The 13,494-nt window shown below is 39.9% G+C and overlaps 1 protein-coding gene across 2 annotated transcripts in view; it reads left to right on the top strand.

The window, feature by feature from the left end:
- Nucleotides 1-13,494, top strand: part of TENT4B (terminal nucleotidyltransferase 4B) — a 58,531-nt gene that overhangs the window by 41,853 nt on the left and 3,184 nt on the right. The window contains exons 3-11 of one of the 2 annotated variants that reach the window (XM_049864049.1): nucleotides 2,023-2,069; nucleotides 3,466-3,586; nucleotides 4,670-4,777; nucleotides 7,214-7,342; nucleotides 8,118-8,331; nucleotides 9,614-9,740; nucleotides 9,840-9,943; nucleotides 10,188-10,234; nucleotides 12,270-12,434. In XM_049864049.1, the coding sequence (XP_049720006.1) occupies nucleotides 2,023-2,069; nucleotides 3,466-3,586; nucleotides 4,670-4,777; nucleotides 7,214-7,342; nucleotides 8,118-8,331; nucleotides 9,614-9,740; nucleotides 9,840-9,943; nucleotides 10,188-10,234; nucleotides 12,270-12,434 (1,062 nt within the window). Of the gene's footprint in view, nucleotides 1-2,022; nucleotides 2,070-3,465; nucleotides 3,587-4,669; nucleotides 4,778-7,213; nucleotides 7,343-8,117; nucleotides 8,332-9,613; nucleotides 9,741-9,839; nucleotides 9,944-10,046; nucleotides 10,235-12,269; nucleotides 12,435-13,494 lie in introns of both variants that reach the window. The other variant, XM_049864047.1, reaches the window with a different exon arrangement.

Here is a 13,494-nt window from a genome sequence, read left to right as displayed (position 1 = left end):
TGTGGACAAACTTTTTTTGCAGTGCTAAGCAGCAGCTATTAAAATCAACTGTTCTTAGGAATTGTTAGTATAATAAGAAGCAAGGCAAACCAGACCTCATTGTAGTAGTCTGTTATGGGATGTAATAGATCAAAACTCATTACAGTTTTGTTCCAGCCCGTCAGTCTAAACAAATATTAATTGCTTATAGCCGAATGAAAATGCCAAGTGGGAATTTCTTTTGTCAAGCAACATTCATTTTCTTAGGCGAGTGCAGGCGTAAGTCTCTTCTACCCCTATCATGAAGCTGCTATTTTTCTCTCTCTCTGACCATTCCTTATCTCCCATTGTAGCTCCTACCCAGTGAACAAAATGTTTGCCCAAGACACGGCAGCCCAGGGGCAGAGACAGGAAGGCAGGAGGGGACAGGAAAGCTCGTAATAGGGAGCCCAAGGTTGAGAAGGGGAGAGTTGATATGTCGTGGAGTTGGTAACCAATGTCACAAAACAATATGTGTACTAACTGTTTAATGACAAGCTAGTTTGTTCTGTAAACCTTCATCAAAAGCAAAAAAAAAAAAACAGTTTGCCCAGGCTTAGTAACTCTGCTTTGTGGTCTTTGTTGTTGGCAGTAAGTTAATGTTTCACTTTTCAGAGCTCCTTGGAGGGTGTATTCTAAAGTTCAGTGCATTCAGAGAAGTACTTATTAGGATCTTTTACTTTGTATTATTTAGTGTTTCCTTAGACTCTGTCATGGGGTCATGGGGTAGGGAAGCGGAAGCCAGGAAGTGTTTTTGCCCAATTGATCGAACAAGGAAGTTTCAAGTAAAGAAACAAAGGGAAGACACTAGTGTTGTATTGAGCGATGACTTTATGTCACCTTACTTTTCCTATGTGATCTAAGTCAATGCCTCTCAACTGGTAGTGATTTTGCCCCCCAGGGGATGTTTGGCCTTGGTGGCACAGTGGTTAAACTCTTGGCCGCTAACCTTTAAGGTCAGTGCTTTGTACCTACCAGCCACTCTGCAGGAGAAAAGACCCGTCGATCTGCTGTTGTAAAGATTACAGCCATGGAAATTCTGTGGGACCGTTCTACTCTGTCATTTAGGGTTGCTATGAGTCAGAATTAACTTGACGGCAACGGGCTTGGTTTTTCGGAGACATTTTTGGTTGTCATGACTGGGGAGGTGCTCCTGGCATCAGGTGTGTAGAGGCCAGGGATCCTGCTGAACCACGCACAGGGAAACTTGCATAACAAAGAATTATCTGGCTCAGATGTCAGTAGTGCTGAAGTTGAGAAACCCAGACCTAAATAATCTGCATTGTTCTAGTATGGAGCACTTTATCCTTGTGTTTTTACAGATGAGGAACACGAGGCTATAACTCGGTCCCTGGTCCGTCTCTCCTCAGAGGCTGAGCTTTTTACATTGCTCGTCCATTATTGCAGAATTCCCAGTCCTGGTCTTTGTGTCCATCTGCACACACGCCTGCCCCAACCTTCACTGTCCTCCATGGATGAGACGGGCTGTGTCCAGGTTTTGTGCCACAGCATGGTGGTGGAATGTCAGCACCCAGTGTCTCGTGTGGACTCAGCCTACAGGCCGGTGCTTGTCCCGTAGTTGGGGTCATCTAACCCGAACTTAGTCATCTGTAAGAAGGCTCCTGCTTAGAGAGGAAAGATTAAGGATTTGTGATTGTAATGTGGCAAGGCACGGTTTTATCTTACTTTGTGAATGAGGGCTTTAGAGGCAGATGTGATCAGCTCAAAAAGAATGTCTCTGGATTATAAGGGAACATTGGTGAGTTGAATATTACTTTTGAAATCTTTCTATTTCAGTCTATATGTCTCATATTTGAACCTGAAAGTTTCAACCATGTTGTGTGTGCCTGTGAGACACAGAATCCCACTTTGAAAGCATGGTCATAAAAAATGCTTTTGTAGTACTGAAAATTACCACTAGAGGGTAGCAAAACCCCATAGTTCGCCCTCATTTGTTGGCTTTCATCTGATACCTTAATAAAATAACTTCTTTTTCTTTTTCAGGTCCAGATATTTGGAAGTTTTAAAACTGGCCTCTATTTACCTACTAGGTTAGTACATTTGTGATACTTTCAAGGGATTGTACATTTTTCTAGGGCGTATTCATTTTGATTGTTGAATGTGTAAAAGTAGAAACAGAACAACCACACTTCATGAAACAAAAATTCATTTACCTGTATTTTATATGCATTATCTTGAGCCAGCCTATAGCATTAGATCATCTTACCAAGACTTGGATGATACAGATGAGCGTGAACGGTAGCGTGTAGCAGTGGAACCTATTATTAGCCTCTAATTTTAGCAACTGGTTACCTTGCAGAGAACTGCTTCACTTCATACCTAAGCCCTTTAGCACAGGTGTCAATGTAGCACCTTGGTAAGAGACCTGTCTGCTGCAGAGCTGGGTAGAGGTCTCATTTTTTATTAAGAACGCATACTACTAAATACTGTTCATCATCCTGACCCAGAAATTCAGGGTACAAAACTTTCTTCTAGGAAGGTCTTGGTCTTTTAAAGATGGGAGCCCTGGTGGCACAGTGGTTAAGCACTCGGCTGCTAACGGAAGGGTTGGTAGTTCGAGCCCACCAGCTGCTCAGTGGGAGAAGGATGTGGCCATCTGCTTCCATGAAGATTTATAGCCTTGGAGACCCTGAGGGGCAGCTCTGCTTTAAGAGGGAAAAACATTCTGAATGTGACTTGGTTTGCTTTCCTCCACTTTAACTTTTTTGTTTTTTTAATAAATGTGTTGAAGCAGGTGGGTCCTAGCAGTTTCCCACTGCTGTCCGTGGCCCTAAAGCCATATAACGTTCAACTTGGATCCCATTAGTATATTTCTTTGTGTAGGTTCTGAGCTTCAGCAAAACCCTGAGTCACTCTAAAAAAATTCAGTAGTTCAGATATGAAAAATCATAAAAATAAATGTAATGAAAAGTTTCCATTCCACCTGTGCCCCCCAATTCACCTCTTTAGAAGAAGCCACTGTTACCAGTTTTTTGAATTTCTTTCCGGAGAGATTCTGTGCCTGTAAAAGGAAATGTGTCTGTGTGTTCTTCCTTTTTTACACAAATGATAGCGTGGTAGAAACATTGCATCTTGCTTTTCAGACTTAACAATATTTTCAAGTCACAATCTCAGGTAGGAAAACCTTAAGTTTAGTTTCAGAAACCTTGATGAAAAGGAAACATTAACTAGTACTTCCTGAAGCTTTCTTTCTTTCAAAGTCACTTTATTTGTTCTCTGATACCTGAATTCTGAGAACTGGCTGGGAGGAGGAGGCAGCTAAAATCAATGCCTCTCGCCTCCCCTCTGAGTAGAGTTATCACCGATGCACTTGGTCTTCGCTGGGCAGGGGGGAATGTCGGTTTTCATTGCTCTTAGCTTGAATGTAAGCTAAAACAAGTACACTGTCTTGCTTCTTCAAACAACTTTTGTGTCTTCTGCGTTCAGCGACATTGATCTTGTGGTGTTTGGGAAGTGGGAGAACCTGCCCCTCTGGACCCTGGAAGAGGCTCTTCGGAAACATAAAGTGGCAGATGAGGATTCTGTGAAAGTTCTAGACAAAGCAACTGTGAGTGCTTCAGCGTTTCATCTTCAAATCTGTAGTTCTTCACCCAGGAAACTTAAAAAATTAAAATTAAACTTTGATTTTGTAAACACAGTTGGATTTTGAATGAATGATTCTTCCATTTTTGTTGATGTCACAGTGCTTGTACATAAAAAGTTCTGTTTGTGAAACAAATTGACTTGTTCTTGTTGGACATTTCTTCAAAAAATAATACTTGATTTTATTATACATAATACTTATTGCAGAGATTTTTAAAAATTCAGAGTGTAAATAAAAATAATGTATTTCTGTTAGTTTATAGTGACACAGAAGATGTTGTTATTCTATTTTATTTTGTGCTTGTGAAAAATTGTGTGTAATTGGGATTTTGAAAATAAAGTCAGTTTTTAACCATATCTGGAATGACCATTAAAGAACCTTTGTGGAAACTCATTACAGAAGTAAATACATTTGTTTTAGAAGTTTGGGTTTTTGCGTATTAGGTTTTCTTATAGCAAAACACCAGTATTATTTTTTATAAAAAAGCTGTTAATTTGGAGACCCAGTCCCTAACACAGATTTTGCTGGCCTGCATTTTCTAATGCATGTTGCAAGTACAGCATTTTTTTTTTTTTTTTTTAAAGAATTCCTAGTATAAAAATTATCCTATCATTTTTTTATTTGAGGATAATTCTTACACTTCATCTTCTCTCATTAGTTTGCTCTTTCGGCTATTTGCACAACTGACTAGTAAATCAAATGAGTTATGAAGTGTGACTTAGATTCCATTGGTTTGTGATACGAAATATTTAGTGCCTGGTGTTCTTAATTCTTGATCTTAGACTGAGTTGGAAACACTGTTTTCTAAAGTATAAAATGTTGAGAAAGGTTTTTGTTACCTGATTTCAAAATCTTCAATTAATAGAAATTTAAGTATATTGTTTTTGAGGTTAAATGCTAAGGTAATGTAAAATATCTGTAGCACCAGGTTAACTGGGGTGTGTAGCATTCAGAGTGCTCAGTCTAGACCTCAAGCCTAGTAGCTTTTTATCCTGTTTTTGTCATTTAATTTGAAGTGTTTTAAATTTACCGTTCTTCTCTTTCTAGGTACCTATTATTAAATTAACAGATTCTTTCACTGAAGTGAAAGTTGATATCAGCTTTAATGTACAGAACGGTGTGAGAGCTGCTGACCTCATCAAAGACTTTACCAAGGTCAGAGGACTTGGAGTGTTTGTATGGTGGAATGATGAGAACTGTGGCTCTGTTCTGAGATTCTGTCATGATGCTATTCTGGTATAGTTTGCTAAATGATTTTTATTTGCGTATCGCTGACAAATGTGTCTTACTTTCCATGCAATAGATTACTTTCCTTGAATCTGCTTGTCATAATCGGTAATTAATTTATAGTGTGACCTTGAGTGAGAATTAAGGGTCGAGAAAGCTTTTTGAGAAGTCCTCTGCTTTAGACCCTTCCTCTTAAGGAGATGAGGCCCGAACTCAGTGCCACACAGTTGGCTCCTGTCTGTCAGCTTTGAGAACTTCCCTCGGGAGCCTTTTCTAGATTTTAGTCCTAAATCACCTGTCTGTAAGATGGCTCCTGCAGGCTTCCTTACTTTTCTCTTGACAAGATTTAAGCCTATTTCACTTGTTATGTTTTTTTCCAAGATAGGGAAGGATTTACCAATACTGTCTTCAGAACGTTTCATATAAACACAGTTGTCAGCCTTTTTCCCCCAAACTAAGAATGTTAAGTGCTCTGTCTTAATGTAGAGTATCTTTTCTAACCATTCACAGTCTTTTTTTGGCAGTGTGCTACAGTTTCTCTCTTTCTCTTTCTTTTTTTGTAAGAAAAAATTTTTACTACTTTCTCATGTAGTAAACATTATAGTCATTGTATGAATGTGCAGAGTACAGAAAAACAGGAAAAGAAATATTATCCATAATCCCACTCTTTTGGTGGCCTTATGTGTATGTATAAATATTCTTTTTCCCAGAAAAGAAACTTTTTTTATTGAAAATAATATGCTTGATAAAAATTTAATAATATAAAGGGATAGAGAAAAACTAGTCACCCTCACGACTTAGATGCTTAGATTGCCTTTCTAGAATTTACCACCATCGGTATTTTTTTTTTTTTTTAATTTTTGGCTTGTCTACTTATCTACTTATCCTTGTTTTGAAATGTTTAATCACAGAAAGTATAGCACATTGTACACACGTTGTCTTCTTGTTAGTTCCGACTCGCGGTGACCCCGTGTGTGTAGAGTAGAACCGTGCTTCCTGGGGTTTTCAGGCTGTGACCTTTTGGAAACAGATCACCAGGCTTGTCTTCTAGGTGCCTCTGGGTGGGTTTGAACTACCAGCCTTTTGGCTACAGTCAAGGACTTAATGTTTGTGCCACCAAGGACTCCTGCACATGATCTTATACCTTGTTTTTTTAACTTAATATTTTGGAGGCTTTTTCATATCAGCACGTACAGATTTACTTCATTCTTTTTGCTGGCTACACAGTGGTCCTTTCTAAGGATGTATGGTAATTTATTTAGCAGTTCCCCACTGATATATACTTAGGCCGGTCCAGTGTTTTTGCTGTTACAAAACACTGCTTTAGTGAACATCTTTCATACTGCGATTTTCTTTATGCTTGCAAAAACGTAGGAAGATTCCTGGGAGTGGAGTTTCGGGACTAAAGGGAATATGCAGATAAAACTCTGTTGAGCATTTGCCTAGCTGTCCTTTAAAGAGGCTCTTTCTATTCCACCTTCAGCCGTGTTTAAAAATGCTTATTTCTCCATACTTTTGCTTCTCTTTCCCATGCTTCCTTACTTTGATGTGACTTGTGGAAATAGAAACTTTTTTCTTTCTTATGGAAGCAGTGTGTGTTCACTATAGGAAATAAGTGTAAAGAAGAAAATAGAAATCACTAGTAATTTCACCACCCTGGGTAATGGCTGGTAAGACTTTTTTCTAGGTGCTTGCATCTGCTTTGTTTACCTCAGTGTTCTAGCTTAGAGCCTGGCTTGTAGTGAGAAGTTAAAGAACACCTGCATAAGCAAGGCAGACTCACACCTGCCCACTCTGCCATTCTCCTCAATATCATTGCCTCCTTCTCTGTAAAACGTGGAAGGTCGGTCTGTATGTGGTCGTCTGCCCACATGGAGGACAGCAGGCAGAACTGCTCCTGGTCTGGGGCAAAACAGAATAAAGGACCCTGGTCTCTGCCACCTAAAACAAAAGTGATTCTTTAAAATCCCACTGAGGTAGTGCTTCAGAGTGTTAGGAGACTTTGTCCTTACGCTGGTTCTGTTGCCTGTTTATGAGTGAGTATCACATGGTAATGTTCATAAATGAGTGTTAATGAGTGTTTTCCATCCTGTAGTGAGTGCTTGGGTGGTTTTATTTATGTATGTGTGTTCTAGATTTTTGATGTGAGGTAGAAAACCCTCACTTAGTTTAAGTTTGCTTTTTTATAGCTTACTCTTAAAATAGAAAATTACATATACTGCATATCTCTACCAAGTTATTTTAGAATGCAAGGATTTAGAATATTTATTTTAGAATGCAAGGATCAGTTTATGGTCCTATTAATGCCTAAAGCTATTACTAATATGGAAATTCATCAAAAATACAATTTTATTTCTTTTTCAGAAATATCCTGTATTACCATACTTGGTTTTAGTGTTGAAACAATTCTTATTACAGAGGGACCTTAATGAAGTATTTACAGGTGGAATTGGTTCTTATAGTCTATTTTTAATGGCAGTCAGTTTCCTTCAGGTAAGTTGTATTAGTATACCATGCTAGGTACACTAGAAGACAAATAAATTGGGAAAACATTTTGGCAAAAGTTTAAATCAAGCTCTAACTGGAATGCTTTTCTTGATTACTTATGGCTTTTCCCTTTTAAAAAAGTTACTAACTTTAAAAAAATAATTTGTAAATAAGTGTTTTAAAATTCTTGAGAAAAATGGTTTCGTTTTTAATCCTATATATTCTAATACTTTTGAGACTTTTCACTGCAAATTTTAACATGCATGCAAAGATATGGTTTACTTTCTGTAAATGTTAATAGTGGTATAAATGCCAAAAAATAAGAGTGTCTCCTAAGCAACTAACCTTGTAAGTTTAACTGGAATTGAGACTTGCTGTCTGAGCTAGACATTTTAGTATGGTAAGCGAGTGTATTTATGGGGCACAGTGTGGCCAACCGCCTGACTCTGTTCAGGAATCAGAACCCCTTCCCTGATGTGTTGGGCCAAGAGCTACATCAGCATCCTGGGGCAGCTGTAAAATCCATCCTGAGAAACCATCCCCACCAGTTTCACACCCATGGGGCTTTAGTGTTTTTTTCAACAGCACTACAGCCCACTGTTACCCTGTTCCTCCTGGCTGCTTGGAAACAGCTATTACCCCAATACCTTTTGGCTGCTCTGCTCAGCTAAGCTAAAATGATGATAATATTACTTATGAGTTAGGATGTCATTTGTATCCCCTTCCATTTTGGTAATATACAGAAAATCCAATATGATTTCTTCCTTTTTTCTGTTTTTAGTTACATCCCAGGGAAGATGCTTGCATCCCCAACACAAACTATGGTGTTCTCTTAATAGAATTTTTTGAATTATATGGACGACACTTCAATTATTTAAAGACTGGCATCCGGATAAAGGATGGTGGTTCATACGTGGCCAAAGATGAGGTGCAGAAAAACATGCTGGATGGCTACAGGCCGTCAATGCTTTATATCGAAGACCCTTTACAGCCAGGTATTGAAATTAGGTAAATCGGTGGGCGTGCAGAGAGGGCATTTCCAACATCTCACTGTACTTTGAACTCTCTCTAGATGGGTAATGAAGGAGTAACTTCAAATTGTAGTTGTTCTTTTCCATCAACAGACAAATGCACACACACACACCAGAAAAACACCTTATACGTTTCCCAGTGGGAGTAGAATCCATTTGAGTCTCAAAAGCAAAAGAGACTAGGTCCTGGGTGGGTTTGTGATGGCTTCTTTTCTTCTTTCTGTGTCCTCATTGCCCATGATCCCACCAGTTGTCAGCTAGGACCTTAATGTGATTTTGAAGTCCTTAGCTTCAGTGAGCACAGTGACATATCTCTGGATTCATGAGCAAAAGGGTTCAAGGAGACTATTTTCCTTTTGAACCACTTCTTTTCTCTTTATTTTTATATAGTCTCCCATCCTTTTCCAATTTAATGTTGGCTTGAAAGTTAATAGGAGAGGAAAAGAAATGCCTTCTGTATTCTCATGAAGTTGTGTTTGCTGGCTTGCATCTTAGTTTTTCTGGACATTTTTTATTCTGATATAGTTGTAAAATACTTAGACTCTGCATTGTCAGACTTCGGTGGAAATGCTTTTAGTCATCTCCTTTAATATATAAGCTCCGAAAGTGAGTCAGGAAAGGGAGTTAAGAGGGATGCTCGTTGTCTGGGAGCCCTGCTCTGGCATTTTGGGCTGTCTGAGCACGTGAACAGTTCGGTGTGTTTATTCACTCAGGAAATGCTCACTGGGAGCCTGCTCTGGGCAGTAGTATCATGCAAAGGACACTATGATTTTTCAGATGGGACACGGCCTTGCTTTTTATTTAGGAGCTCATAATTTAGTGGGAGAAACAGCTATATAGCTAATAGAAGCACAACAGAGGTATCTAATTTATGTTGGTTTCACTCTTAGGAGAGAACAGGCAGCTATTTTTTTGTTTGCATGACTATTTATGTACAGGACAGTCCTTGTTAGGCTAAAATACATTTTAGGCAATTCATATGCCATAGTAAAGTACTGACTGCATGCTAGACATGTTCAGAGACCGGGGAGCGCTGGGAGAACTGACAGCCCAGCTTCTGGATGCAGCTCTCAGGGATAGCTGTCAGCACCCCTGCTGGAGGCTGCACTTCCATTTTATAAATGAAGAGGTTCCTGTGCCTTTAGTTCCAATTAAGTAGTGGTCAAACTTCCTTTTTTTTTTTTTTTTTATTAATAGCTTTCATTTTTTAGAAGGCTGACTATTTTATGTGTACGTTTCTTTTAAGGTAATGATGTTGGAAGGAGTTCCTATGGAGCCATGCAAGTGAAGCAGGCCTTTGATTATGCCTACGTTGTTTTGAGTCACGCTGTATCGCCAATAGCGAAGTACTATCCCAACAACGAAACCGAGAGGTAAACCTTGAAATCAGCCTGTTGTGTCAAGACTCGTTACGGCTTCTGAGCCTCAGATTAATGTGACACTCTCCCCCACCTTTTTTTAAACCCATGCAGCATATTAGGTCGAATAATTAGAGTAACGGATGAAGTTGCCACGTACAGAGATTGGATATCAAAGCAGTGGGGCTTGCAGAATAGGCCTGAGCCTTCGTGCAATGGTAAGATTTTTTTAATTCGTCGATTGACCGAGTATTAGAGCCTTTCTATGTTGTGTGTGTTTAATGGGAAGAAACGTTTTCCAATCTTTTGCCACTTTTTCAGGAAATGGTGTTACCTTGATAGTAGATACTCAGCAGTTAGATAAATGTAATAATAATCTATCTGAAGAAAATGAAGCCCTTGGAAAATGTAGAAGTAAAACTTCGGAATCTCTTAGTAAACACTCTTCAAACTCTTCATCAGGTCCAGTGTCTTCCTCTTCTGCCACGCAGTCCAGCTCGAGTGATGTAGTAAGTATTAAAAACATGGCTTTTCTAAGCCTGTAAGTTCAGGTGTTCTGTTGCTGGCTTAACTCTGTCTAGAGGTATGAGGCTAACTCATTTTCTTTTTTGTTACTGGGCAGTTTTAATAACATTCATGTTTGTACTTTTTCCCAGCATTTTATTATGAAAGTTTTCAAACATACAGCAAATGCAAAAGAATTTTAGTGAAGATCCATATACCCAGCACTTGATTCCATTAACGTTTCACTTGCTTACCTAACCGTCTGTCCATCCTCCTATCCATTAATTCATTTTATCCTCCGATACATTTTAAAGTAAATTGTGCACATTAGTGCACGTCCTCCAAAATTCTGCAGCTTTCATACCATTAGCTAGAGCTCAATAATTGTTTATAGTTTTCTTTTGAAAATTTTTAAATTGCCATGTAAGGAAATAGACAAATCTTTACATTCACTGAGTTTTATCAGATGTATGTGCATGTGTCACCCAAAGCTGTAACAAGGTGCAGAATATTACTGTCACCCATGGAACTCGCTGGTGATCCTTCCTAGTCAAGCCGCAGTCCTACCCTCAGGGACGCACACTGTTACTGTTTTCTAAGGCTGTAGATGAGTTCGCCTGTTGCAGAATTTTGTAGAAACGGTCATATAGTACATATCCTTGTGTGGAAGGCTTCTTCCACTCAGAATAATGAGCTTCCTGATTGGATTTTGAAATGAAGATATAATTCACATAACATAAAATTCACTATTTTAAAGTATACAGTTTAGTGGCTTTTCGTTTGTTCACAGCATTGTGCAACCACCATCGCTATCAAATTCCCAGACATTTCCGTCACCCTCATAAAACCCTGAACCTGTTCGCAGTCCCTCTCAACTTACCACCACCTCCCGCCCCGCCCCATCCCCTGGCAACCACTGATCTACTTTCTGTCTCTCTCGTGATTGAATTTGAAGTGTCAGTTGCATCTACAGTTACTTTTCTTCATCAAGGCTAATTTTGAGTTTACTTATTTGAAATCGGAAACCCTGGTGGTGTAGTGGTTAAGTGCTATGACTATTAACCAAGAGGTTGGCAGTTCGAATCTGCCAGGCGCTCCTTGGAAAGTCTATGGGGCAGTTCTACTCTGTCCTATGAGTTGGAATCAACTCAATGGCAGTGGGTTTTTGGTTAATTGAAATCTAAAATGGGCTTACCCATTATTTGAATTTTGACTTAAGCGTATGACAAAAAGTAATCCAAATAGGTAAGGGACATAATTTTGTTAGCGATGACCATCTACCATCATGGAGTGATAAACCCTCAGATGTGGGGTCTCCCTGTATTCCATTTTGGTTCCCAGAGCAGTGTTGTGGAGGACAGAAAGCTGAGCTCGATGTCACAGACACAGGGGGCAGAACAGAGCCAGCCTCGAGGGAGGGAGGAATAGGGACTGAGAGTATGTGACTCAGATGCCAGGAGAGTGCGAGGGCGAAGGGTGGGGACCTGAGAAGTAGCACGATCCCGGCCACGGCCTGGAGCAGCCCAGAGCAGGTGGAGCTCAGCCCGTTGTCTCTGGGACGCCCATGTCCACATGCTGTTTGACTGGAGGGACCACTGACAGGTAATCACAGACTCTCAGAGATTGGGCCCCTTAAACCAATCGTTTTGTGTTCAACTGAAGACATTGAGCCAGGGACTGAGACCTCGGTTCCCCACTCTTTACCACGCTCTTTCTGTTATATCGTGGTTCATTTTCTGGAACCAAAAATGCAAATAAACTTGCACCTCTATGAGCTCCTTCAGGATTGATTAACAAGCTCAGACGTGGGCAGCAGACTTGACAATGAACAGATGCCTCTGACAAAATAAGTCACTTTAAATGTTTGGAGGAAAATTTTTCTTAAGCAATTAATTTTGTGAATATCTCCATGTGCTTCCTTTAACTTCCAGATGTTTAAATTTAGTCCAGAGAGTACTTAGCGGAAATTGTTTTCCTTTCTTAATATTGAGAATCTAGAGTATTAATATATCATTTTATAACTCATGTAACTTGTGTTAGGATTCCGACGCGACACCATGCAAAACCCCGAAACAGCTGCTCTGCCGTCCGTCCACTGGGAACCGGGTGGGGTCACAGGATGTGGCCTTGGAGTCCTCTCAGGCTGTCGGGAAGATGCAGAGCACCCAAGCCACTAACACTTCCAACAGCACCAACAAATCTCAGGTGTGCAGAATTTGTGTTTTTAATTGTTAGCATTTAGCATTTAATATGAAACATCTAGAATTTCTTATATGTGAATAACATACATGAGAGGTTTAAGAGCAAGCCTGTTTTGCTCTGAGAGGTTCCAAAGCATGACAATGCTTCCAGTAACAGGATGTCCTGAGGGTCTTTAAGAGACACTATTGTAACATAAACCTTGGTGGGACTGTAGAGGCCGGTCCTTCATGATGCCCCAGCCAACCCACCTTAGTACAGATGCAGCATCAAAAATCACATCAAGCTATGGAAAGGTGTCCGTTATGCTTGCTGTAGGCTCACATGAAGTTTTTGCATGACTATGGCAGTTTTGTGCATCTCTGGGGACAACCTGTCCTTTTTTCTATTTTAGTGTTTAGTACGTAGTCATCTGTGTTGACGTGATCAGACATCTGTCAGTCGTGGTCACTTGATGTGCATTGGCTTTGATTTAAAAACGCTACAGAGATAATGTATTTTAAGTTTTTCAGTTGCCCAAGGTTATTATGTAAGCAGGAGTAATGAATGGGAATGAAGGGAAGAAGCCATTTGATACAGGGCTCTGGTCTAAGGCCATCTCACCTGAATACAGTGGGGACCCTAGGCAATGGCCTCTTTCATGGCAGTGGAATAAATCAGTCTCCTCATGTCTGACTTGACTTACAGAGCGCACTTTACATATACAGCCTTAGTCATGTACACCAAACTCAGGCTCATTTAGCAATAGCAGTTGAACTGACAGGGCCTACAAGAGACTAATGTCAGGAGAAAGCTCCAGAAACAGCCAGCTGTAACAATGGGAGCTGACAGCACACCTGCACGCCCTAGCAGCACCTTCAGAAGGGCCATTTATTGTGTGGCATATCGGCCGATAGATTGTTTGCCAAAAGGTTCACATACTGTATACTCTGTTAGGAAGGTGAGGTGGTGACCTGTGTTTTTCAAGATGTCCATGAAAAAATAATGGAAAGTGTTAGAGCTTGAGAGAGTGAAGCTCATTTTTCCCGCAAGTCGTATTTGTGTGTAACATCTTTGTCTGCCTGTT

Source organism: Elephas maximus, chromosome 21 (assembly GCF_024166365.1).
Source record: "Elephas maximus indicus isolate mEleMax1 chromosome 21, mEleMax1 primary haplotype, whole genome shotgun sequence".
Lineage (NCBI taxonomy): Eukaryota > Metazoa > Chordata > Mammalia > Proboscidea > Elephantidae > Elephas > Elephas maximus.
This window is presented reverse-complemented; position numbering and strand designations above follow the sequence as displayed.